General features: G+C 43.6%; 1 protein-coding gene across 1 annotated transcript in view; it reads left to right on the top strand.

The window, feature by feature from the left end:
- LOC138255249 (protocadherin-23-like) overlaps window positions 1–24,088 on the top strand; it is a 486,186-nt gene that overhangs the window by 123,304 nt on the left and 338,794 nt on the right. Inside the window, exons 5-9 of the mRNA XM_069205831.1 lie at window positions 3,134–3,339; window positions 13,698–14,173; window positions 14,273–14,602; window positions 16,691–16,904; window positions 21,044–21,119. Of these exons, the coding sequence (XP_069061932.1) occupies window positions 3,134–3,339; window positions 13,698–14,173; window positions 14,273–14,602; window positions 16,691–16,904; window positions 21,044–21,119 (1,302 nt within the window). The remainder of the gene's footprint in view (window positions 1–3,133; window positions 3,340–13,697; window positions 14,174–14,272; window positions 14,603–16,690; window positions 16,905–21,043; window positions 21,120–24,088) is intronic.

Below are 24,088 nucleotides of genomic sequence, written 5' to 3'. Positions count from 1 at the left end.
CGCTGTCCTTAGCGCAGAGGCGTTGTGCATTTCCGACTGTTAAGGGTTACTTGTCCGCACTGTCAGCCTTTCTGTGTCTTCCAGATCAACCCTCCTTGTTTAAGTCCCCAATAGTTTTGAGGTTCATTAAGTGTCTCACTAACAAGTTTCCGCCCACTCCATTTGTTATGCCGCAGTGGGATTTGAACTTAGTGTTAGCATTTCTGATGGGTTCACCATTTGAACCAATGCATTCATGTTCCTTTAGGTTTTTAGTTTTAAAAACTGTTTTCCTGGTTGCCATTACGTCAGCTAGGCGGGTGAGTGAGGTCCAGGCTCTTAGTGTGGAACACCCATATACTTTCCTTTATAGGGACAAGGGGGTGTTAAGGACCAAGGCGGCTTTCTTATCGAAGGTTGTTACACCCTTTCATTTAGGACAGTCCATCACACTTTCCTCCTTCTATCCTCCACCTCATCCATCAAAGGAGGAAGAGAGGCTACACCGACTAGATCCAAGAAGAGCATTGAGCTTCTTTGTCAACAGGACAAGAGAGTTCAGACAGGAGGATCAGCTTTTTGTCGGTTACGTGGGGAAGAGGAAAGGCAAGGCTGTCCACAAGAGAACGCTTTCCAGGTGGATCATTCTTTGCATCAAATTGTGTTATTCTTTAGCAAAGGAGGAACCTCCTGTTGGGTTAAGAGCCCATTCCACCAGGGCTAAGGCGGCCTCTTCAGCCTTAGCTAGAGGTGTTCCTGTGGTTGACATCTGCAAGGCCGCAACTTGGGCATTCCTCCACACGTTTGCTAAACATTATTGTTTGGATTCTAAAGTCCAGAGGGATGCCCATTTTGCACGGTCCGTGCTGCAGGATTTCTTGGTTTGACCACTCAGGCACCCACCACCGAGTGCGGTACTGCTTTTGGACTCTATTCATTGGTTGAGGAATCCACAGGTAGTTGTATCCATCAGAAGAACAAGTTACATACCTTCAGTAACACCTTTTCTGGTCGATACACTAGCTACCTGTGGATTCCTCACGGTCCCACCCGCCTCCCGCTGCCTGACTCGTCTTACCAAGATTTCCTTGGGTGAGCATCTGTATGTTGTTGATATGTATATACTGATGCAATTATTTATATATGTGTATATATATTTATATGTAGATATATATATATATTTGATGATATTGTGGAACTTTATACAGTAGGATGTTTATTTTTTCTCGTTATTTTTTTCTATTGGTTGAATTAAATGGTGGGATAAAAGTTTTGATTGATGTGTTCATGTCAAATAAGTAGTATCAATGTTCACCTGTTCACCTCAAAGGCATGTAAAAAATGGTGATAGCTGACATCTGCACGCCGACGAGGACCTCTTATTGCCTGGATGACATCATACGGCATCGCGTGGGAGTCGGGCAATTGTGACGTCATCGTTGACATGCAGAGCTAGAAGAAAATTTCCATCAGATGCTAGCGCAATGGGAAAATTAATTAGGTGAGGAATCCACAGGTAGCTAGTGTATCCACCAGAAAAGGCGTTACCGAAGGTAAGTAACTTGTTCTTCTCTTTTAAGACACGCACCACCTTATTTATTATTTCTTGATACCATACTAAAGGATCCACGGCTGCCTTTCCCGACTTCATTCCTCCAATGTTAAGCTGGAGAGCCTTCAGTAAATCTGCATGTTTTTCTGAGAGACTTGTTCTTAGGCTTTTAGGGCAACTTACCTTTAAAGGTAAGTCCCTCATCTGCCTGGATACCAAACCCATTTTAAACTTTGTACATAACGGATAATGATCCCTCCCCTCTAACTGTAGGACCTCAAATTTCTCAATTAGGGAAAAGGCCTACAGGGAAACAAAGACATAATCAATTGGATAATTCTGATTGTCATACAGAAACGTTTTCCTAGCAGTGGTATCTTATGGCTTTCATCCATTTAGACTCACCAAGCCAATTAATAAGAGGAAATCCAACAAGCCAACATCTCTCCCTGAAGCCGCATAAGATGGCACACAAACATGATGTATATTGAAGACAGCTAAGCAGTCCTCCTATTTCCTATCCACTTTGATGGAAGTCCCCATCACAATCATCAGTTTATCAGGATACAGAACAACTATTTTGAGCACATTCATTAAACAGTTCAATATTCTCCTTATAGTCAAAGGTACTTTGTCCGTGCATATATACATCTAGAACAACAATACATCGTTGTTCCCTGTCTCCATACAGCAATTGCATGCCACAGGCCAAAATCCATTTGCATTGTGTTTTAACCTGCCAAATCCTACAGGTGATTGTGGAGGCTACTAAGGTTAACAATCCCCCAGAGGGCCGACCTGAGACATTTCCTACTGCTTTCGAGTAAAGTCCCAAAAAGCCATTTATTTGCGGGGGCTCTCTGCACAGCCAAGTCTCCTGGAAACATAAAGTAGAGCACTGCTTTACTAATTTTTTAAACCCCTGCAACCTCATTACATTGTTGAATCCACGAGTATTCCAGGAGAACAAATTGATGACGTGCAGAGGCACCCCGCCCTTATCCAGATTACTTAGATTTCCCCTCTCACCTTCTGTCTCTTCCCAATAGGAGCAGTCATACCTGTTCTGGTTGAGGGGGACTACCCCATACCTATATCCTCCCTTTTGGGGCAAAGTAACTTGAAGTCTGCCTTTACTACTTTCATTAATGCATCTGTGGCAGATGTAATCCTCCTGCTAACACCATTTGACTTGATTGGCCTCTAGACTACCATGACAATTCAAAACAGCTGACCCTTGGTGGTTAAACTGTTCCCACACTAAATCCCCCCAAATATTCACCCCCTGAAGATTTAATTCACTTTCTGCTTTAAGAAGAGTGTGTGGTGTGTAGTATGTTGACAGGACATGAATGTATTAAAGTTACTTTTTCATTAGTCTCCAACAATACTTTTTTGTTATTTTATTTTTTATTTACAAAATATAATCATGTGACAGTATAGGACTTTTGTTTTTCATAAATTAGATAGTATTTTCTTTGTCAGCACTGCCATTATTTAGTGTAGACTATACACGCATTTAAAAGAAGACTATGAAAATAAGGTGTATGTCCCTGGCTCAATTATTTTATTTATTGTGTATTTCTTCTAATTTTCCATTAGTGTTAGTGAAAGATGCCGGGACCCCTTCTTTGTCAAGCACCACAATTATCATGTGCACAGTTCTAGATGAAAATGATAATGCACCCAGGCTTCTTCTTCCCTCTGCTACAATTCACATTCAAGAGTATCATGAACCAGGTGTGATTCTTACTGCAATGGCTGTTGACCAGGATGCTGGCAATAATGGATCTGTCCAGTATATGATAGTGGGTAAGTTATCTAGTATAAATGTGATGACCTAGTAAAGTTACTGCAGGATGGATAAAAGTGTCTGAACTATTTTTTCTATACATTTCTTTTATATCTTTTCCATTTTCCAACCATTACTGCCAGTGAAAATTATTAACAAATAATCTGTTAAACTGTTTGCGCTACAGCTCACAAACCAATATATGGTCAGAAGTCACAGAAAAGGGGGTATAACATAAACAACTAAAATATTCCACTTTACTTCTCTTTTGTTTTGCCCATTACCTATTGCTGCTGAAACGTGTACATCAGGAACCACCCTCAAGATCTCAACAGTCCTCCCAGGACCCCCATATCTTGTTATGCTTATTAGGGCATCCCTTTGATTCGTAGTTAGGGGTTTTCAGCATTTGTTTTTTATCCATTCCCCTGTTCCGCAGAGTCAGACAGAAAACAGTATGGCTCCTCCACTCTTATGCATTATCTTGTTTTCCCAGCATTCGAACCAATCATATCAGTGATTTCTTGGTAACTCTCTCATCCATCAAGTATATTTAAAAAGGCAACCTTATGGCTCAGGACAACAGCTTGACTAAGTATATGCCAGGTATACCTTCCTAGAAGGGTCCGGGGACCGGACAAGACCATACAGTATGAAAAAGTGGCCCAGTACAGCCTTGTACCATATGTACTCTGGGCCCTGTCCCTGCAGCATTCTGAAAAGCCTAGTTGTGGTCAGGTAAACTCGATAAAGATACCTAAACTGGATAAGTTGGTATCTATTGGATATTACTGCCTCTCAGGGGCATAAGTGCTTATGTCCATTCGTCATCTTCAGGGTGTCCTATATCATTTTCTAACATCTCTCAAAGCTGTGGAAAAAATATCTCAGGAGTATAAAACAAGGACTCTATAGAGAGCACATACCTTGACTCTGCAGGGGGGTGGGGACATAAGAAGTTTTGTTTCAAGGGGTAAATTCAGGCAAGTCATCCATCATCTTTAAATGTGAAGAGAGTGTGTGGCAATGCTAGAGGTATCAATAAAACTGCAAATGAAATAGGCAAAGTTCTTCCTGTACATCAGAAAAATCTCCAAAAGTATCCACTGGGGCCTCATCTCCTAGTAAGGAGAATCCCAAGATATCCCATCCCCTGATGTCCCACAGTGCTGCAGTTTCATGGAGAACATTATCTGTCCAGAGGATGGTCTGGCCTGTCGATCTCCTAAATCATTTAATGTGCTTGTTGGAGAACTTTCCCATTTCCAGCACCACTCTTGTCACTAGGGGATTACCCAGTGGCAATGTCTTCCAATAAAGGAATTGTATTGGAGAGCCAACTCCAGTCACCCATAACTCATCTCCATGTACTGATCAACTGCTCTATCTAACAAACTGCAAATATATAGTTGTTAATAATTATTAAGTGAGCAGTTCTGTAGTAAGAGTCGTCAGGATCTATAATGCCCAGACTTACGGTGAAGTGGATTTGCAACATTTGGCAAATGAAAGTCAGGGTGGCCCCCACTACTAAAGACTGGAAACAGGCTATAAGAGTAGGGAGTAACCGGCTTAGAAAAGGAACATTATATTTCTGCTCTGTTGTACATATAGGGCTTCGAATGGTAATTATGTTCAGTAACACCACTCTTCTTAGTATGGAAAATGGCAAGGATGGCTCTGCCTGTGTGTCTTTGTGTGTGTTTTCCATTAGGGATAGGGTATTTTTGGTACGTGCTGCTTCTTCTGTGCATGCCAGATGTACTAGATATTTCACTCTAATGCCCTAGCCCTCTGCCCAGGAGCAACAATTGATTTGATGAGGTAAGGCAAGCAGTTTAGTTTTCGACCAAATGGTTTTGAGGCCTGAGAGAGTGCCAAAGTCAGTCAGCATCTGCATTGTTGCTCGGTCTGAAGTCACTGGGTCATCCTCATAGAGCGACACTATGTCCTCAAGTGTCTGAGACCATTTAAATCTTGTTCCCCATTCAGATTGACGAAGAGCTTGAAGTCACTGGGTCATCCGCATAGAGCTACACTTTGTCCTCAAGTGACTCAGACCATTTAAATCTTGTTCCCCATTCAGATTGATGATGAGCTTGAGCCAGGGGTTCTATCACAATGGCAAACAGTAGGGGTGACAGTAGCACCCCTGCCTCACTGCTCTCTCAATTGGGAAAATTGGGATGCCTCTTTCCTGGTTGAACCTGTGTTGTAAGTCTGGTGTGAAGAAGATGGGTATAGGCCAAGAAATATGGCCCAAAGCCTATGGAATGAAGAAGATCAAAAAGGTAATCCCATAACATGCTGATGAAAGAATTCTCAATATCAATCTACAGCAGTGCCAGGTGCCCCTTAAAGATGATTCCCATGGCTATGGTGTTAAGGGCCCTTCTGATATTGTGCCTGGTACACCAATATAGCATGAATACACTCTGTATTAGTTTTGTGATTAGTCATCCCAGTTGAGTGACTAAAACTTTGGCCAGTATTTTCAATTCAGAACTGATTAGTGCGATGGGGCTGAATGATTTGCATTGTTCCAATTGTCTATGTGGTGTAGGTATGGTAGCAGTAGTTTACATACACATCTTAAGGGGGAAAGCCCTCTATTCTTTAGCCACCTCACATACGTTAAGGATTGTTTGAGCTTGTGGTGTACTGAGGCATTTTAAGAATTTCATGGAAAATCCATTTGGTCTCAGGATCTTGGAGGCCAATTGCTGTAGTGGCCCCATTATTTCTTCAGTGGTTAGCAGACCATCTAGCTGATTTTTATCTTCTTCTGAAAGTGTGGGCATCATGCAGTCGTTAAAGTATTCTGACAAGGTCTGAGGCAGTCATAAGGTAGGTGCTCTGTACAAGGCAGTGTAATACTGAGCGAAGTGTTGGCTATGTCTTGTGGTGGTATGTGAGAGACCCCGTCATCCCCTCGAATCATTGGGATGTGTTTAGTATCACCCTCTCAACTGACCAACTAGTGAGTTAATTTACTGGATTTATCAACCTGGTCACAGAGTCTGCTCCGCTGTGTCCATTCCAGACTGCCTGTGTTGTAGCTGTACTTGGGTGATATTATGAAAGTTGGATTCTGTGGGATGAAAATGTGGTGATCTTCTGCCAGGATTGCCTCCCCAAAGTTTGTTAGTACATTGAGGTGTTCTAATGTGTAATAATACTGATCATGTGTTCATGTATGTTGGCCTGGAATGTCTCCGAAAGAGTTACAGGAGAATTTACGGTAGCCACAATATTCTCACATTATTTTGGCGTTGTTTAAAGTAGGGCATCCCTAACCACTTGTTTTTGAGCCACCAAGAGCTCATGCACCTATCCCAAGCACTGGTTGCTGGTATTCTCAAAAGTAATAGCTCAAGAGTTGCATGATCTGAGAGGCTCCCAGCATATAGGTGTATTCCCTCAGTAATAGGAAAATCAATGGTAGGAAGTGGTAATGCCACCACATGTCACTCAGACCTATACTGCTTGAAAAATCAGCAAGAGAGAACACCTGAGGTGTGGGTGCAGCGGTGGTTCCAATCAATCCTAATGTAGTCTATTAAGCCATGAAACTTCTCCCCAATGATCGAAGCACCCATCAGTGCGCATCAACTGAGGACAGGATGTCATGTAATAGCGGGGGTTGGGCACATGCACAAACAAGTGTAAGGGGTGTGTCATATGGGTTGCCAGCAATGCTGGTGGAACCCCAAATGTGCCTTTTTGAGTATGTTTCACCGTTGTTGGGAAGATCTTATTGTAGCAAAGTGGGAGTATTATGTGGTATGACTGGGGGTCTTACCATGTAATACTAGCATGTTAACCAGAAGTGGACCTCGGATTCAAGCAGTAAATCTTAGCTCAGTCCTGGTAGAGTGGCAAAGAGCAGTCAGGCTACTTAGAGGGCATGTGTTAAGCATTTTACAACACCAACATGAGTATAATTAATTAATGCAACATTGAAAAAAACACAACAATTTCTAAAAATGAAGCAGATTTTTAGATTAATTTAGACACCAAAACCAGGTCAATGCTTTGCAAATAACCAGAGTTGTTGATTCAAAGCATTATGTACCTCAGTAATTTGCAGAGCTGTCAAACTCTATCATTGTGGTCAATGGGAGAAAACGCAGTATACAATTTGTCACTTGTGGGGTGAGTTCTGTGGAGCCCACCTGGGGTTAAGGTCTTGTGAGTTGCCAGAACATGTCTCAACAGACAATATTTCATTACCTTGCCCAGGGAGTCTGGGTGCAGTAGTGCTCCAGCTGCCCTTGGTGCTGACAGGATCCGCTGGCGCTGTCAAAATTGCATCACTTGACAAAAACACACTTGGAGTTGGATCTACACTCTGCCCTCAGAGATTAGAGCCATTTGGGGTCCCAGGACCTGGAATCCACAGCTGGAACTTTGCCATCATGTCCAGCGGCTCTGGGTGCAGAGGTAGCCTTGGAGCTGTCAATCACTGGAGGGTCCCACCAAAGATGCTTTCCCACTTGGTCGAAGTCACGTATTTCAGATTCAGAATCTCAGCAGTGGGGTCATTGCTGATGTCGGTCACTATTGCTGGGAGTTGCTCTGCAGTCGGTGATGTCTGGGAAAGGGTAGCTTACTGTGCGGATGACCAAACAGCTTTGGCAGTGGCAAAAGTAATCCATGGGTAGTTCATTGGCTGGATGTTGACAGGAGTTGTGTAGCAGCTCAAAACATGGCGTGAGCTGCACCTCAACCCTCAGGGTGCAGGTCACCAATTTTCTTTGGGCTTGTTCAAGAGGGATCCGACAGGTTACACTTCTTGTGACACAGCATGATGATTCTTCTGCAGGTTCCAGATGACTAGTTCCACCAGTCAGAGGAGTCTGCTTCCGTTTCTAACATCCACTGGGGTCCCTTTTGCTGGTAACAATGAGCTTTTGCCATGGGCATATGTCGAACACACAGTTCTAGTTTATGGTCTCCTCAGGGCACATAAGTGTCCTATCTTTGAAATCCAGTGGAGTCCAAAGTCTGTTGTCGGCCTCTTCTCTGTGCCTATTCTCAGATTCAAAGTCAGAACTGAGGTTCTGGTGCCAGGGGAGCCCCTTAAATCCTAGTTTAGAGGCTTTAAGAGTGTGTGGAACAGTGGCTAATGGGCTAATGGTCCCTGGGGCTAGGCCACCCCTGAGGTGACGACTTCCTGTGGGAGTACATCACTTTTCTACCCTTAACTCACTAATTCAGGGTTTGCCAAGATGGCAGAACCCTTCCTCTGCTGTACAGACCTCTTATTCCACCCTAGAGGTGTGACTTGCCTTTTTGGGGTGTACCCCTCCTGAATACCTAATGTTTCCGCTTGTCAGCTTGGACAGGGTGGGAAGGGCTTTGTTCTCGAGTGGGGAACAGGAGATCACATATCAAGGGTGGTGAGGCTCACTGCCTTGATTACTGTAAACACTAGTCAACATGGGAGGGAGGCGGTGTGACGCCCTTCCTGCCTAGGTCCTTTGCCTCCTTCCTGGGGAAGTGCTAGTACAACCAGCAGGAGAGCAGGATTTTGTCTTGGGGGCAACCACTCAGGGGAGCCGCCAAGACAGGAGAAAGCTGGCAAACTCAGTGGGCATTGTCTGAGGATGCCACCTGGGTACATGTTAGGTCAACCTGAGCATCAGAATTGTGTTCAGGGTTAAAAAGCACAATGTTTGACACCAAACATAGGGGAATTAGGTCAGACCATCATGGAGTTGGACATCTAGGATTTGCCCTGGTGCCACCCTACGTCAACCTATGGACCGCCAATCACTTGCAATAGCATTACGTTTTAAATGCTATCACAGGGCCATATATTCTTGTGCATATCTGTCCATACTCATAACAGTGCACCCTGCGTCTTGGGCTATAACAGGCCTGCGGTAACGGTAACTTGACCTGTGCAGTGGGCAGTGAAGGGACTCTCCCTGCACCTGATGCGAGCTGAGTCAAACTCAAGCAGGCAAGCTGCTCCTGCAGGCTTTGCTTTTACTCATGTCAAGAAGGGTGGCACAGTCAGTGTTGCAGCCCTGGTTACCTCTTTACCATCCCTGCCCTGGATACCACTGGTACCATCTACTAGGGCGTTAAAGGGGTGACACATTTCTTGCCAATTGGGATTACCAAATCATAGTACGATTTAAGGGAATGAGCACTGGCACTGGGGTCTGATTAGTGCACTTTCAGATAAAAAACGACAGCATCAAGTTGTCCAAATGGGGACAAAAAGTGGGGGGCATCTGCAAAGAACCCAGTTTGTTTTACCATGTAACTGCATGGGAGAAGGTGGGGAAACAATATCTGTGGCAGCACATAGAAAAGCCATCCTTTAGTTGTGTTTCTTGAAAAATTATATATCAGTTCCATAGTTTTTTGCAGCTCTTTTAACACCCCCTCCCCACTTGACCTTATTTAATAGGCCATTCACATTCCAGGAAATATCTCTAATGATGGAATATAAGGGTAGCAGCAGGGTATTTGTTGTCATGGTGGATGACATGGTTTGTAGGTGTAGTCCTGCATGTGCTGCTGGCTATCCAAAGCCTTAACTATATTAATGATAGAAACATGAAAAATCCCTCCAACCCTCCCCGTACTACAAAACGGAACACATCTATTGAAAAATAACAGCAATAGTGCCAAGCAGAAGTGACTAAGGGGGTTATTCCAACTTTGGAGGAGGTGGTAATCCGTCCCAAATGTGACGGATTTACCACCAGACGTATTACGAGTTCCATAGGATATAATGGACTCGTAATACGGCTGGTGGTATATCCTTCACTTTACCGTCACTTTTGGGACGGATTACCACTTCCTCCAAAGTTGGAATAACCCCCTAAATCATTTTCTGAACCCACCATCCATGTTTCTATGTCCCATCTAACTTCCCCAAATTCAAAGACGAAACAAGGCCCCCTTCAGGTGGTAAAGGATATTAAAGATCAAAATCATGGGTGTGTGGTTGAAGCACTCAGGATTGAGCAGAGGCAATAAAAGATCATCTGATTAAGGGGACATGTCTCAGTGACTACCCGTGGAGGCCTCCTGTGGCTCATGTCTTGGTTGAGTGTGGTGATGGTGAACGCAGAAGCATGCAAGTTAAATCTCCATCTTTCTTCTCTCATTCTGAAATGTGTCAGCAAGGTCTTGAGAGGAGGCTGGGGAGGCAGTGTTAGAGGGCCATGTGGGAGGGGGGGTCAAAGTCATGCTCCCCCTGCAAAACAAGCTGGTTGATTGGTTTGGGGAAACACGTGTGGCATCAGCCTTACAGGGATTCTGTTTTCCCTCACTGGTGCATTGAGGGTAGCTTCTGTTCCTTCAGATCTGCTGTCTTCCCCTTAGCCAGTTCTCTCTAGGCCCTGGCGTAAAACTCCACTCCACTGGCAGAGTTTGCGGAATTCAGGGACTTTGTGCTAAATGGAGTAGTGCAGAGTTCCTGAATTCCGCAAACCGGCGTGGAGCAGAGTTTGTTTATGTGCACGAGGTTGGCTTTTGGTGCTCTCTTGCAAGCACCACGATATTCTAGGGCCACTAGCAAGTATGCACAATACTTTACGTCTGCTTGCGCTGGTTTCAGCAGTGTGCGCAAGACTTTGCATTTACCCGCCCTGTTTCCGGCCGCGACAACAGCCAAAACAGTCCTGCTCTCGAGTGTGAATACACCTGGAGTAACTTTGCTACGCGAAATACGTCAAAATCTAGTCAAAAAGTGTTTTTTTAGTGCATTTTCTTCTCCAATGGACCCTTCAAAGTATTTTATAGAAGCCTTTTTTCTTTTTTTTCAAACAGGAAGTGCCTCATAGACTCCAACTTCCTGCTCCTGTCCAGCAGGCTCCTCCCAGTGCTTTGTCCATCACCTGGTCACTTTTCACCTGGATTTTCAGGTGGAAGGATCACTCTCTTTGTCTCCTGGCTATACCTCTGGATTTAAGGACTTTGTTATTATGAAATCACACACCTAAGTTCCTAAACTATTGAATAATAGTGTTGTTTGTTTGCTTGCATGCATCAGTATTTCGCTGTACTTTTATTTGATCTTAAAAATTTATGGTGGTGGGTCACCTGGAGTTTGAGTATGGGCGTAGTTATTTGTTTTGCATTTCATTGATTTTTCATCTTTAATAAAGGGAGATTGTTGCACAGCTCAGTACCTCTCCTTTTCTACATGTTTGTAACATTTGCAATATTATTTTACTATGTGGCCTAGACTTCTGAAGGACCATCTAGCCAGTAGGCCCAATACTTGTAGTCATTAGCACATTAAATAAATATTTCAATGGTATATGTTTTTAAACCTTCATTTAGGGCAGGGATGGCATTGGAATAAATGTAAAATGTTGGCTATTGTTTGAATTTCATTTTTTTTTGCAAAAAGTTTATATGTTGTGTGGTCATATTTGGTGGCATAGGAGGATATGTACTGTTGTTGTGAAATGTTTGTAGCTCAGTTAATTTTCCTGTTTTGCATTACTGAATTAATGTCAGTGTTTTTCTTAAGTGTTATCACCATGCCTTACTATGGCCAGTGTGCGTGTGTGGGCATGTATAGCCCATGTTGTGAGGACTGGTTCGGTCTTGATAGCATGGGTAAACACTGTAAGTTCTAGACAAACACTATCTTTGTGAGGACCAGTGCACTAGGAGGGCTGGTCCCCGTGATGTGTTTAGGTAGTTTTGAGTAAGTACATCAAAACACTATAAGTGCAGTTATATTTGACTCAGTCCACTTTATAAGGTATGTCATATTGTGTGTGTTTGTTTGTCATCGTCCACCATGTGTCTTGGTTCTGCATGCCGTGTGGCCAGGTGCCATTTTGTATAGGCTATGCCAAAGGATTGCATGTGTTCTTTGTTCCCCATGCCTCCTTGTTTGCAGTTGTTTCTGACCATGTGACTGGTGGCCATTTTGTCCATCCAACCAGTGTCCCTTTGCCATAAGCTTGCATATGTTCGTTGCTTGTCATGCCTCCTTGCTCCTTGTTGTTGTTTTACTTGGTGGCTAGCAGCCATTTTGTGCATCTACTCAGTGTGTCTTTGCCATAGGCTTGCATGGGTTCTTCTTTGTTCTCCATGCCTCCTTGCTCCTTGTTGGGTTTGACCATGTGCTGGGCACCCATTTTGTCCATCCAGCCAGTGTCCCTTTGCCATAGGCTTGCATGTGTTCTTTGTTTGCCATGCCTCCTTTCTCCTTGTTGTTGTTTGACCATGTGGCTGGCATCCATTTTGTGCATGCAGCCAGTGTGTCTCTGTCATAGGCTTACACACAAACATCGTAAACTATTACTCAATTGTTTATTTTCAGTTTATATTTTAATTGTTATTTTATTTTCCATTTTAATTTATTTTTTATTTTAATTTTAATTTTAATTTGTAATTTTATTTTCTTATTTTAGTCTTAATTATACTTTGTATTTTTTAAATTATTTTTTTATTTTAATTTAATTTCATTTAATTCTGCATTTTGCCTTGATCAATCCATTCATCCATCCATCCACATCCATTCATCCATCCATCCATCCATCCACAAAAGGTGCACAGCCATACTACAGCATTCTCTTTCAAGTGTGTAATAATTGGATTTTCTCCTAGATACCCTGATTGTGGTGCACTGCAGACATATCAGCAGTATAATTTCTTTTGTTAATTATTAATATTTAATTTCCCCTGGACCACCTTGCCGCCATAAGTTTTTTTAATGATTATTCCATTTACCCATGCACCTGTATCTTACTACCACAGGTGTCCCCACAAAAATAGATGGAGATAAAGCAAAGAATTATACATGCATGTTGTGCAGCCTAATTTGAAATGAACTTTTATGGTGTGGTTTGACTTTACAATGGTTGATTAAATTGGTATTTATTACATAAGTAATCAAATGCACTAATATTGCATTTGTCTGTACTATTTCAACCTGCAATAATGCCACGTTTCACTAACCACATGTTTTTCTTGCTTGGTTGCTTTTAGGTGCACAAGAGAAGAGACATCACATCACCCACGGTACTGCCAAAGAGAAGGCCTGTACAGTTAAGTCCTCAAATCTCTTCTGCTTGTGCAGCTTAGTGTTACTGCCAAAGGAGAGCTTTAAAATGGTCTCAAAGAAAGTTGTCCCCAAGAAAGAGGTCAATGAGAAGAAGCAGCTTTCCTCCAGTGGTGCACTGACCACAACCTTTTTTGGGAGATGTGTGACTGCCACACCGGCCCCTGGGGAGGAACCTGAGGGCAGCACTCCTGCATCTACAGCACCACCCCAACCTAAGCCCAAGACCATGCCTGTCAGTGGGACAGCCACAGCAGTCATGGCGATGCCGACGAGCAGTGACATTAAATTTGTCCCTTTCACAAAGTAGTACCTAATAATTTCAGGAAACAGAGCAAAGTGGACAGCAGCTGCAGCCAGCAATAGTAGATCTTCCCAAAGTTGGAGCAGAACTGGAGGGCGAACTTCCTGCCGAGCAAGAACTTCCTCTTTTAAACTCAATGGCTCCCAGACATCCAGCAAGAAAAAGGAAGGGTACTACTGTACCATCTTCTCCAAGCACCACTTCTGATAACGATGATAGGGGCATGGAGTGGCCCCCCGTAGAGTCCGGGAGACGCAAGGAGAGACAAGGGAAAAATAAAATTCCAGAGAGCCTTAGAATCATGCAAGAGAATGATATTGAGGAGGAAGATGATGACGAACAAGTCATTGTGCAAGCTGGCACAGAAAAGTATGACATTACTATCCAACCTGCTCTGAGGGATGTGGCACAGGCAGCACCAACTGCTCGCATATTTATAAGGCCCGAGCAGAGACCTGCACCATCCCATTCCTCAGTAGAAGTATGCACTGAAGAGAGGCAATTGACACACCCATCTACCTCCAATTCTTCTTCAGGCATTGACAGTGGCCCAGTAAGAAAGTACTCCTTCCCAGTTTGGGACTTTTTTACAATTAGCGAACAGGAGGAGAACATTGTAATATGCTCCATGTGCCACGTGAGTGTTCGTCGAGGTAAGCCTGGTTCACATTATGGTACTGGACGCCAGACGACCCATGTGAAAAAGAATCATGCAATCCTGTGGGAGGAACATCTTAAAAAAGCGGCTGAATGTGGTGGGGGTGGTGAAGATGAGCAGAGTCAGGAAACATTATCTACAACTGGTCAAATGATGGTGAAAGATGAGGAAGAAGAGAGTGACATCCTCATGCAAAGCAGACCTGCCCCCAGCAGTGCATCCAAATCACCTGCCTCAGCGACCTCACAATGGCATAGAAAGGCTCAACAGTAAGATGGAGACAACATGGCATGTGCTGACTCCACTACAACGCACATTGAGTCTGCCACCACCTTCATCTCAAAAGTCCCTTGCGTCAGTGGCCCCACAAAAGAAAAAAATCCAGGCTACTATCACTGGCATGTTTAAGCAGGAGAGGCCCTTGGTCTGCTGCGACCCACTGGCAGGTTTGTACAATGGAAATCTGGCAAAAATGTTAGTGCTGGACCTCCTCCTCTTTCTTTTTGTGGAAGCATTGGGATTCATAGAGTTTGTGACAGCCATCTAACTAAAATGGAAGGTTCCAAGTCAGACCTATGATGTCAGAGTTGCTGTTCCAGCGCTGCATCATGATGTGCTACAACTGGTTGGACATGCTCTGCAACAAAGTGTTGTCCACACTATCCACCTGACAACTGACATGTGGGCCAGTTGTCAGACTATTGATTGCATGTGAATCACTGCACACTGGATCTCTTTTGTGTGGGTAATGCAACAGATATCTACAGGTCTTGGCCCTGAAGAAATGTTTGAGAGCGCATTCTGCTGCATGCAGCAGTAGTCATGTTCACCATGGAGACATCACATATAGCTGCAAACTTCTTGGAAAAATTTTATTAGCAAGGTGTCTGAATGGCTGTGACAAAGAGGTCTCTTTAATGGATTTGTTGCCACGGACAATGACAGCTACATAGTCAAGGCCATGTCAGATGATTGCTAATTCAGGGTCCTGTGTTTGGTGCACTTTATCAACCTGGTTATACAAGACTTTCTAAAAAAAGAAGACATAGTCAGCAACACAATCTGCGCTCATTTCAGCCATTCTTTTAAAGTCTGGAAGCAGTTGCAGATTATTTATATATATCCTGGTACAGGAGGTACCAACACATTGGAGCTCAACCTATTATATGTTGCAACATCTGTTTGAGCAGTATAGACAGATGCATAATTGTGTCATTCTAAGAGGAAGGGAATTCAATTGGAAAAGCTATAACCATGGATGCAGACAAATTGGACCTAGTCAAATGCCTGACACAGATGCTGCTCCCCTTTGAGATTTTCACATGGGAAGTTAGCAAGGAGGAAAGTACAATGGGCAAAACTATCCTGTTGTTGCATCTGCTTCAGGATCAGCTAAAGAAGGTATCTGAAAGTTTTGCACACAAAGTTTTAACTAAATCTTAGAAGTACATGCCTTGCTTGGGAGCCTAAGGTCTCACTTGACTTGCAATTCAAGGCTGAAAAATGCCATAATCAAGTCCAAAGAGTACATCTTGTTCCACCCTACTTGATCCATGCTACAAAAAAGTCTTTCCACTTTCATTCCTTTTTCCAAACTGAATGTTTCAAAATGCAAGAGGTGGACGGTTGAGCAAGCTGGAGAACTGGAAGAAGACGGTTGGAACTTACAGCCTGCAGATCTTTGGTGCAGACTTTAACTTCCAGAAAGGGCAGCAGTCTGGTCTCACAGCAGCCAACACCAGCAACAAGAACACCAGCAACAACAGCAACAGAAAAATGGGACCCAACCTCTGCATTGGCTTGGTTTCAAATAGCAGGTCTTAAGTCTAGTGCAGAGGCAAAAGCAAAAGAGGTCAAGCAAGTGGCCAAACCAAAGACACTTCAGAAGATATTCAAGGAGTATTTGGAAGACCCAAAAGAGGTGTATGTGGCTCAAAACCCATTGGTGTATTAGTATGGGAAGATATGCCAATGACCAGAGCTCAGAAGGCTGGCACTAAAGTATTTGGCTTGTCCTGTAGCCAGTGTGCCTGCTGAACGTGTGTTCAGTGCAGCTGGCATAGTTGTTACAGTCAGAACGACCAGTCTCTTGCCTTAAAACGTGGAGATCATGATCAAAATGAACCAGCATTTTATACCACTTTATTACACCATTCTTGAAATACCACAGGAGGAGGAAGAGGATGAATGGTCAGAGTGAAGTGCTGACCAACTTCTGGGTGAACCACCTGAGTTTGAGGACAAAATCTACTTCCCTGACTGAGTATGCCAGTTCCACCATATAACTTTTTAATTATTTATTGTTTAACCTCTTTTTTTCTTTGCCAAAAAATGTAAGTATTGGAACATTATTGTAGCGGAGTGTCGGAAATCCCGGCTACATACGATGCTAACCCCCAGTCTGACAAGTGCCCCGGGGGTCCCGCAGGGGAACAAATCGTGGAAGCAGGATACCCGGGTATCCGGGTTTCCAAAGACATGAAAAGGGAAGAAGGACAACGCGCGCGTGGTGCAAGAGCAGAGGAAGACGAAGAGGAGAAAGACGCCGGGACGGAGGAGGAGAGCGCGACAGTAGAGGATGCGGGAAAAAGCCTTCTGGATGTCGGGGAAGAAGAACCCCATAACGAAAGACTCTTGAGCTCCATCTGAGACCCCACGGAGGGACAAGGAGGTCCCGAAAGGCAGCAGCTCCGCCACGTCCCTGGAGGGGCGTGGCTCCAGAAGGTACGGTCCTGCCTGAAGAAAAGAATAAGGGCTATAGTGGGAAGGGAGGAGGGTGGAGAGTGCAAGTAGAGGGAGGTTCGGAAGGGATATTTGGGGAAAGAAAAATACCAGCATGAGGGGAGCACTAATCATGTGTCTATTAGTGAGAAAGGTTTTTGGTGCCACCGAGGTGCGACGGGACGGGGCCCTATAAACTATACCCATCCTTTTTCCTTCTCTTTTCCCTCGGGGTGGAGTCGTACACCAGACCACCACCACTCACTCGATCTCTCCCTCTCTCTCTACACCCTCTCCCTGCACTAAAATCATACAAACAAACCACCCAGACATACGACGTACCTACCTTTCGTTCCTTTTTCCGGTCGACCTGATGACACCACCGCCAGGAGAAATACCATCAACCACCGGGAACCCTGAGAAAGAAGAGAACAAAGGAGATCACCAATACATAAGGATAAAAGACAGTGACTGTTACGAGGGCACCTGTCCTCTAAAATAAAACCACTCATATTCAACACCAACCTGAGTGTCTAATTAATCCCTATCGTTATACCCACTGCCACAATTATGTTTGTGTCAGATTTATGCTGCCCCACCATTTTTTAGTCACATATATGGCTGGATTGGAGTTGGACCCGTGTGCGGTGAAGAAGCCCTCACATTCCCTTTAGGACATTGGAGACAGTGCCTTTCTCCCTCACATGCCATTGCCTATCCTTTTTTACATCACCTAGCAGAGCTGCCTCAGAAGAGCATTGATTAAAAGACTGCCGGTGGCAATTCCAAATGTCAATGTGTTGCTACCATCAAAGAGGAGATAATATTGTGTATCAACCACTGTGATTGGATTGGAAGCAGTAGCTACTAACTGTTGCACCAATGAGTAGTGATATATTGAGTGATTATAAGTGATGATTGATGATGTACATGGTGGCTGACTGTAACTGAGGGAGTTCAACAAATTTGTAAGGTTGAATTTGATGATTTGCAATGTTTGCAGGCTCATGGGGGATCATTTTTTTCCTGAAAGTGATTGCCTTTTCAAACATAGTGAAATTTACCTGCAGGATCCCCTCCTTTTTTTTGGTTCCTCATAGACCAGACCAGTCACTGTAGTTACCGAACACAAATCTACACAAAATAGTCCAATCCAGTTTCTCTATTTATTTTTCAACAGCAGGGCACTACACTGGTCTACCTTGCTTGGTTTGGGACTGGAGTGGAGTCACTCAGAATCAGGAGCTGGAGGATAGAAGGACTCAGGGTGGCTCTACCTCAATAGCTAGAAGAAGAAAGTTATTGACTTCAAAGAGAAACCATGATGATGGCGAAGACTCTGAAGCCTACTACTCACTTAGCTCAGTACACTGGAGAGAGGTGTGTTGATTTGAGAAATTCTGCGTGGGTGTCTGCAGCACTGCTGACTCAAATATGAAAATTCTTTTTATGTTATTGCTCTACCTCTAAGTCTTCTTGGTACACTCCTAACTCCTCATGAAGCTTACCTTGCTTCCTTTCGTCCTTCACGTTTACTCTATAATACAGTTACTGTTTTTCAATATTCCGGCCTTCTCCTAGCCCTCTCTTGCACAAACAAAACTTTGTGAAAGCTTAACACTCCAGCTTACTTACCGGACAGGTTCAGCCAGGCACCCAAGAGTGACGGACATTCCAAGAAGAATCAGATGCACCGTTCAATTTGGCAATACAGTATCATTTTCCTTTTAACAATTATAATTTTTAGAACTGAGTGGGTTAACTTCAAACCTCCATAATTTGTATTTCTTCAAACCTAGAAGACATAACATTTAGGGGTATACTAACTTGGGTGTCTCTGGGGCAGAAGGACTGTTTGCAATGGTTCCCTTCATGGTTTCCTTCCACAACGGATTGATGATATTGTGCTGCTCAGCACCTGATGAATATTTTCATGACTCCTTTTGTGTAGTGTTTGTCTTTGTCACACCTTTCCCCAAATACCCTTTCCCATCCTTTCATCAAGCTCTTAACACTCTTTCCCCCGGCTGTGTGTTTTATTGAGGTATGACTTAATTTTGCACCATAAATGGATCACACACTTGCTGGGACAGATGTCTTGAAACCAACACCAACTCACTGCATGACCTTTTATCACCTCAGCAATATTCCACACCGGCGCCGTCAACATCATCATTAAGGCCTGGTGTTGTTTGTTGTTTCTTGCATAAATGTTTAATCTTGCCCAACCACTCCTGACCCTGAGCTCACACCTCCTGACTAGAGGATTTCTTTTAGTTTTTAAATACTAACTCCACAATGTTCAGAAGAAGTTGATAATGCTAGTTTTTACTATCATATCAAGTCTTCTTGGTTGTGTGTCAAATACTGTCATTGTCGTAGTCTGGTCTCAGTCTTCCTAAAGTTATGCTATAATATATGGCCCATTAAGGGCCAGATGTAGCAAGCCGTTTGCATGGCGCAAACTAAGAAAAACGCAGTTTGCGCCATGCAAACGGCCTCCCGCGATGCTCATTCCCAAATTGCGAGTCGGTACCGACTCGCAATTTGGCAATACGACTCGCAAATAGGAAGGGGTGTTCCCTTCCTATGTGCGACTCGCATTGCAATTCACAGTTGCTTTGTGACCGTGAATGCGGTCGCAAACCAACTCGCAGTTACCACCAGTGTCACACTGGTGGTAACACATTCACAAAGGGGAAGAGGTCCCCAGGGGACCCCTTCCCCTTTGTGAATGGCGACATAAATATTTTTTCAGAGCAGGCAGTGGTCCTATGGAGAAAAAAAACTGCTTTATTTAAAAAGCAGTCACAGACATGGAGGTCTGCTGACTTCAGCAGGCCACCATCCCTGTGAGTGCAGGGACTCGCTATGGGGTCGCAAAATGCGACCCACCTCATGAATATTGATGAGGTGGGTCTTTGCAACCCCATAGCGAGTCGCAGAAGGTGTCTGCGACACCATTCTGCATCCGGTTTTGCGACTTGCAAATTGCGAGTCACTCAGACTCGCGATTTGCAAGTCGCAAAATCGGATTTTGCAACATCTGGCCCTAAGTCTCTGTTTCCTTTCAATCTAGCTGACAGTGATGGATAACCCTTTGATTAATCCTTCAGTTGGAGCTCTCATAGGTGGGAGGGGCACCTTTTGGCTTCCCTGTTAGCACGCTAGCCTGCTACTACTATCACTGCCCCCTTAAGATGCCACCTTGGGATAAGCTCTGCAGTAAGAAGGCTGAGGTATTAGCCCTCGCTTCATCTATTCAGGTAAGAGAAGGACAATGGATTGAAGTGAACTTGTTTAGTTACTGATTAACTTCTATTGAAGAAGGTGTTGTTAGTGAGTATCTAGGTTCTTGTAGGCAACATAGGCAACGGCAATCATCCCTTATGGTCAATTTAGTTATAGAGGGTAGTAGAGTAATGGCTCAATTAAAAGACATACACTTTTTTTTAGCAGATTTAAAAATCAGGCTATACTATAAGACAGCAGTGCAAACTAAAACACCAAAATAAACATTTGAGGCATAAATGAAGTAAAAGATCCCTTTTTTTAACAAATAGAAAATCCACCATTTCCACCCACAACAAGCCCACCCCTTTCGCCAAACAAAAAGCTCTGTCCCCAAAAAGTCCAACAAAAGTCCAAAGAGAAACCCAGTCCGAACTCCCTCTCTACCCTCACCACCCACAACAAGTCCTTCCCGCAAAAACAAAAAATTAAAAAGGGGCTTATAAGAGGGCATTGTCTATTTGGGTCCAGAGTTGGTCCAGGGGAGCCGGCTCTCCATTCGGTCCATCCGCTGTAGTATGCACTAGAGTGAAGCCCTGTCACAACGGGAGGGGGTGGAAGCATATGCAGCCAGGGCCCCTGACAGCTGGTGGTAACACCAGCAATGTAATCGACAGGGGGGCTGGAGGCTGAGGCTGGTGTGCTACTGAATTGGGTCTTGTGTCAGAGGCATCTATTTCCATCTCTTCATCCTCCAGGACTACCAGCTGCTGGTATTCGGCCTGTATATTCTCCAGCATCTGACACCACAGTTGGATCACTATCTCCTGCCTGGTGAGTGGTGGTGGTCGACCAGCAGAAGTAGCTATATTAAGAAAAACAAAAATATAAAAGACAAATTATAAACAATGCTTTGAGCAAACACTTCCTTCAAAGTAATTAGTGGGTAGCACAGTAGCAGTACATTGCTGGTCCCCTAAGGACATTGGCATTTGATGTGCTTATGATTAGGCGAGCCACAGGTTTACACACACATGCCTCCCATAAAAAGCACTGACTAGCTGGTAGAAAATCATTAAGGCAGATTAACACCAGATTTTTAAAAACGGATTCGTTTTTTTCCTTTTTCTTTTAAAGGCTTTTCTACTATCTAAACAGACACTTTTAGTTGAACACAAATGAATCAGTTACCTCCCATTTATGAGTGGGAAATTATGCACTATGGAGTACAAGTTGTTGCACCAAATTAATGGAGGCATGCTAGCCAGCGCTTCGGGTACTTTGCTACTGTCTGCAGCTGGATCAGCTGTAGCTGACAGTTATCTATCTTTGATTCCAATGGCCCTGTTCTTCTCCAAATGCTTTTCACTTAGTTTCTACCCTGACTCTAAAGAGGCAGATGAATAATAAATAAGATACATCACACACAACATGTATAAAATGCATCTATATTATCCGCACTGCCGTAAGTAGATGGTGGGAAAAACGATGCAATGGACTACAGGGAACGGAATGGGCTACGTAGAATGTATTTGGCATTTTCGTCTAAGAGAATCCCTTCCACCAAACTTGAAATCAATTCAGGCACTTACTACTCCCACTTTACTCACTGGACTCACTCACCATCACAAATTATTTACAATAAATTAATTTGTTGGGCAGAATTGAAAGGAAACTTGACTTACTCTACTGCAGGGTAAGGCAAAGGGAATAGGCAGGTAGGTAGAGCTTTTAGTACAGAATAGAGGGGTGTCACTGATCATCATGTCATCATTTACCAAAACTTTGGTTTATTCAGTCACTGTAAAGACAAAAGTCTAAAGGGAAAAATCTGAACAGGCATAAAATAAATCTGTTATGGGAAATCAGGAAACATGTTGTAGAAACACTTCACATGGCCATAAACATGTGGCACATGGAAAGAATGGATTTTTCAATCTTTTTGGTAGGCTGGGATGGAAACTCTTAGGAAACGATAAAGGAGTGAAGAACTGAGAGGTGAGTGAGTGGGCATTGGGAAACACACCTTGTGTGTTTGGTTTTCAATGCATTGAAAAGTTTTGCAAATGCCACATTAACTGAAGCAGACACACATTGCACAGCTAACACTGCAGCCACAATTTGGTCTTTCACCAGAATTCCAAATCCATTATCCATCTATTCAGTATCCACCCTTCCTTTCAATCATCCTTTCACCCATCCATCCAATTAACCAATACACACCCACTCATTCTTTCACCCATCCACACATCCCTTCATTTCAGCCATTTCACCCATCCTATCTTTTAATCTTCCGTTTCCATCAAGCCATCATTTTTAGCATACATCATGCAAGCTTTTGCTGATTTGTATATAGAAGAGGCCATAACCCAAACACCACTGTTGCTGGTAACACGGGAGATTCATGATCATGATTACACCCTTGTAGCTAGTGAGTTTAATTGTAATTGTCAATAAGCAAGCGATGTGACCTACTACCGCCCATCCCTGTCGCTGCTTCTCCCCCTGCTCCTTCTGCTCCTCCAATGACACTTGACAAGCTGGCAGCACTCTGTGTGGTTAAAATATATATATATAAATTGTTTTGATGCGAGATACGCCTCCCTTTCATTTTTCATTCAAAAAAATACAACTGCAATATATCAGTACAGTTCGGTTACCACTGCAGTATCTTCTATCAAAAACATCACTCTGGGAATTTTGTTGGTTCACCATGTTAGAAGAGCCAAGTAGTGAAGTTACCAAGATCTTTTTGTAATGGAGGGGGACAGCTATAGCTTATCATGATGATGACTTTAATTAATTGAAGTGCAATGAAGGGGTGGAATAATATTAGACAATGAAAGACAGAAAAAAATATAATGCCAAGATAACAGGAATGAAACAGAAACTGGATATGGGAGTTGGAATAAAGAGGAGTCCGTATAAAAAAATAAACAAGGGTAAATTAAAAGTAGTATAATAGTGGGCAGAGGTAAAAGTTAGGTGTTGGAAAATGGGTTATTGGTAGGGCAGGTAGGTACCTACACCTAGCAACAAGCCACAAACCTCCACAAAAGTACAGTTAGGTCTCAGTAAATTAATCCCAGCTCTACCCTTGGTAGCTTGGCATCGAGCGTCAAGGCTTAACTTAGGAGACAAAGTGTAAAGCATTCAAATATCACAAAACAGTAATTAAATAAAACACAGGAAACAGTTTAAAAATCCGAAACCAATTTATAAAAATAGCTTATATTTTTATCTTTAAAATGACACAAAAACGATTAAAATCGGTTCAGGGGAACCGGAGATATGAATTTTTAAAGTATTATTATTTTCTAGCGCTTAGAAACGAAAAGCGCCAATCGGGTCATCTGGTTGCACCAGGACCGGGACAAAGTCAAACTTTCAGGCCGACCGCGATGGAGCCCTGCTCGGCTACAAGTCGCGGGAGGCCTCGGTTAAAAAGTTACCTTCTGACTTAGTCTCTTTTTTGATGTTTTTCTTCCCCGGGACGAACCTGCCAGTTGGATCCGACCTCCTGGAGCCCTTGTCCGGATACGCGAAGTCGGTTTCCTCGGTGGTGATTTTTACCTTCGGACTTAGTCGTTTTTTTCGAGATGAAAATCCTTCGACCGGGGTAAACCTGGATCTTGATCCGACGTCCGTGGAGCCCTTCTCGGATACGATGGCTGGAAGGTCCCGGTCAACTTTTTACGTTCGGACTTAGGCCCTCATTCTGACCCTGGCGGTCTTTGACCGCCAGGGCGGAGGACCGCGGGAGCACCGCCGACAGGCCGGCGGTGCTCCAATGGGGATTCCGA

The sequence above is a fragment of the Pleurodeles waltl genome, chromosome 1_2 (assembly GCF_031143425.1).
Source record: "Pleurodeles waltl isolate 20211129_DDA chromosome 1_2, aPleWal1.hap1.20221129, whole genome shotgun sequence".
NCBI lineage: Eukaryota > Metazoa > Chordata > Amphibia > Caudata > Salamandridae > Pleurodeles > Pleurodeles waltl.
This window is presented reverse-complemented; position numbering and strand designations above follow the sequence as displayed.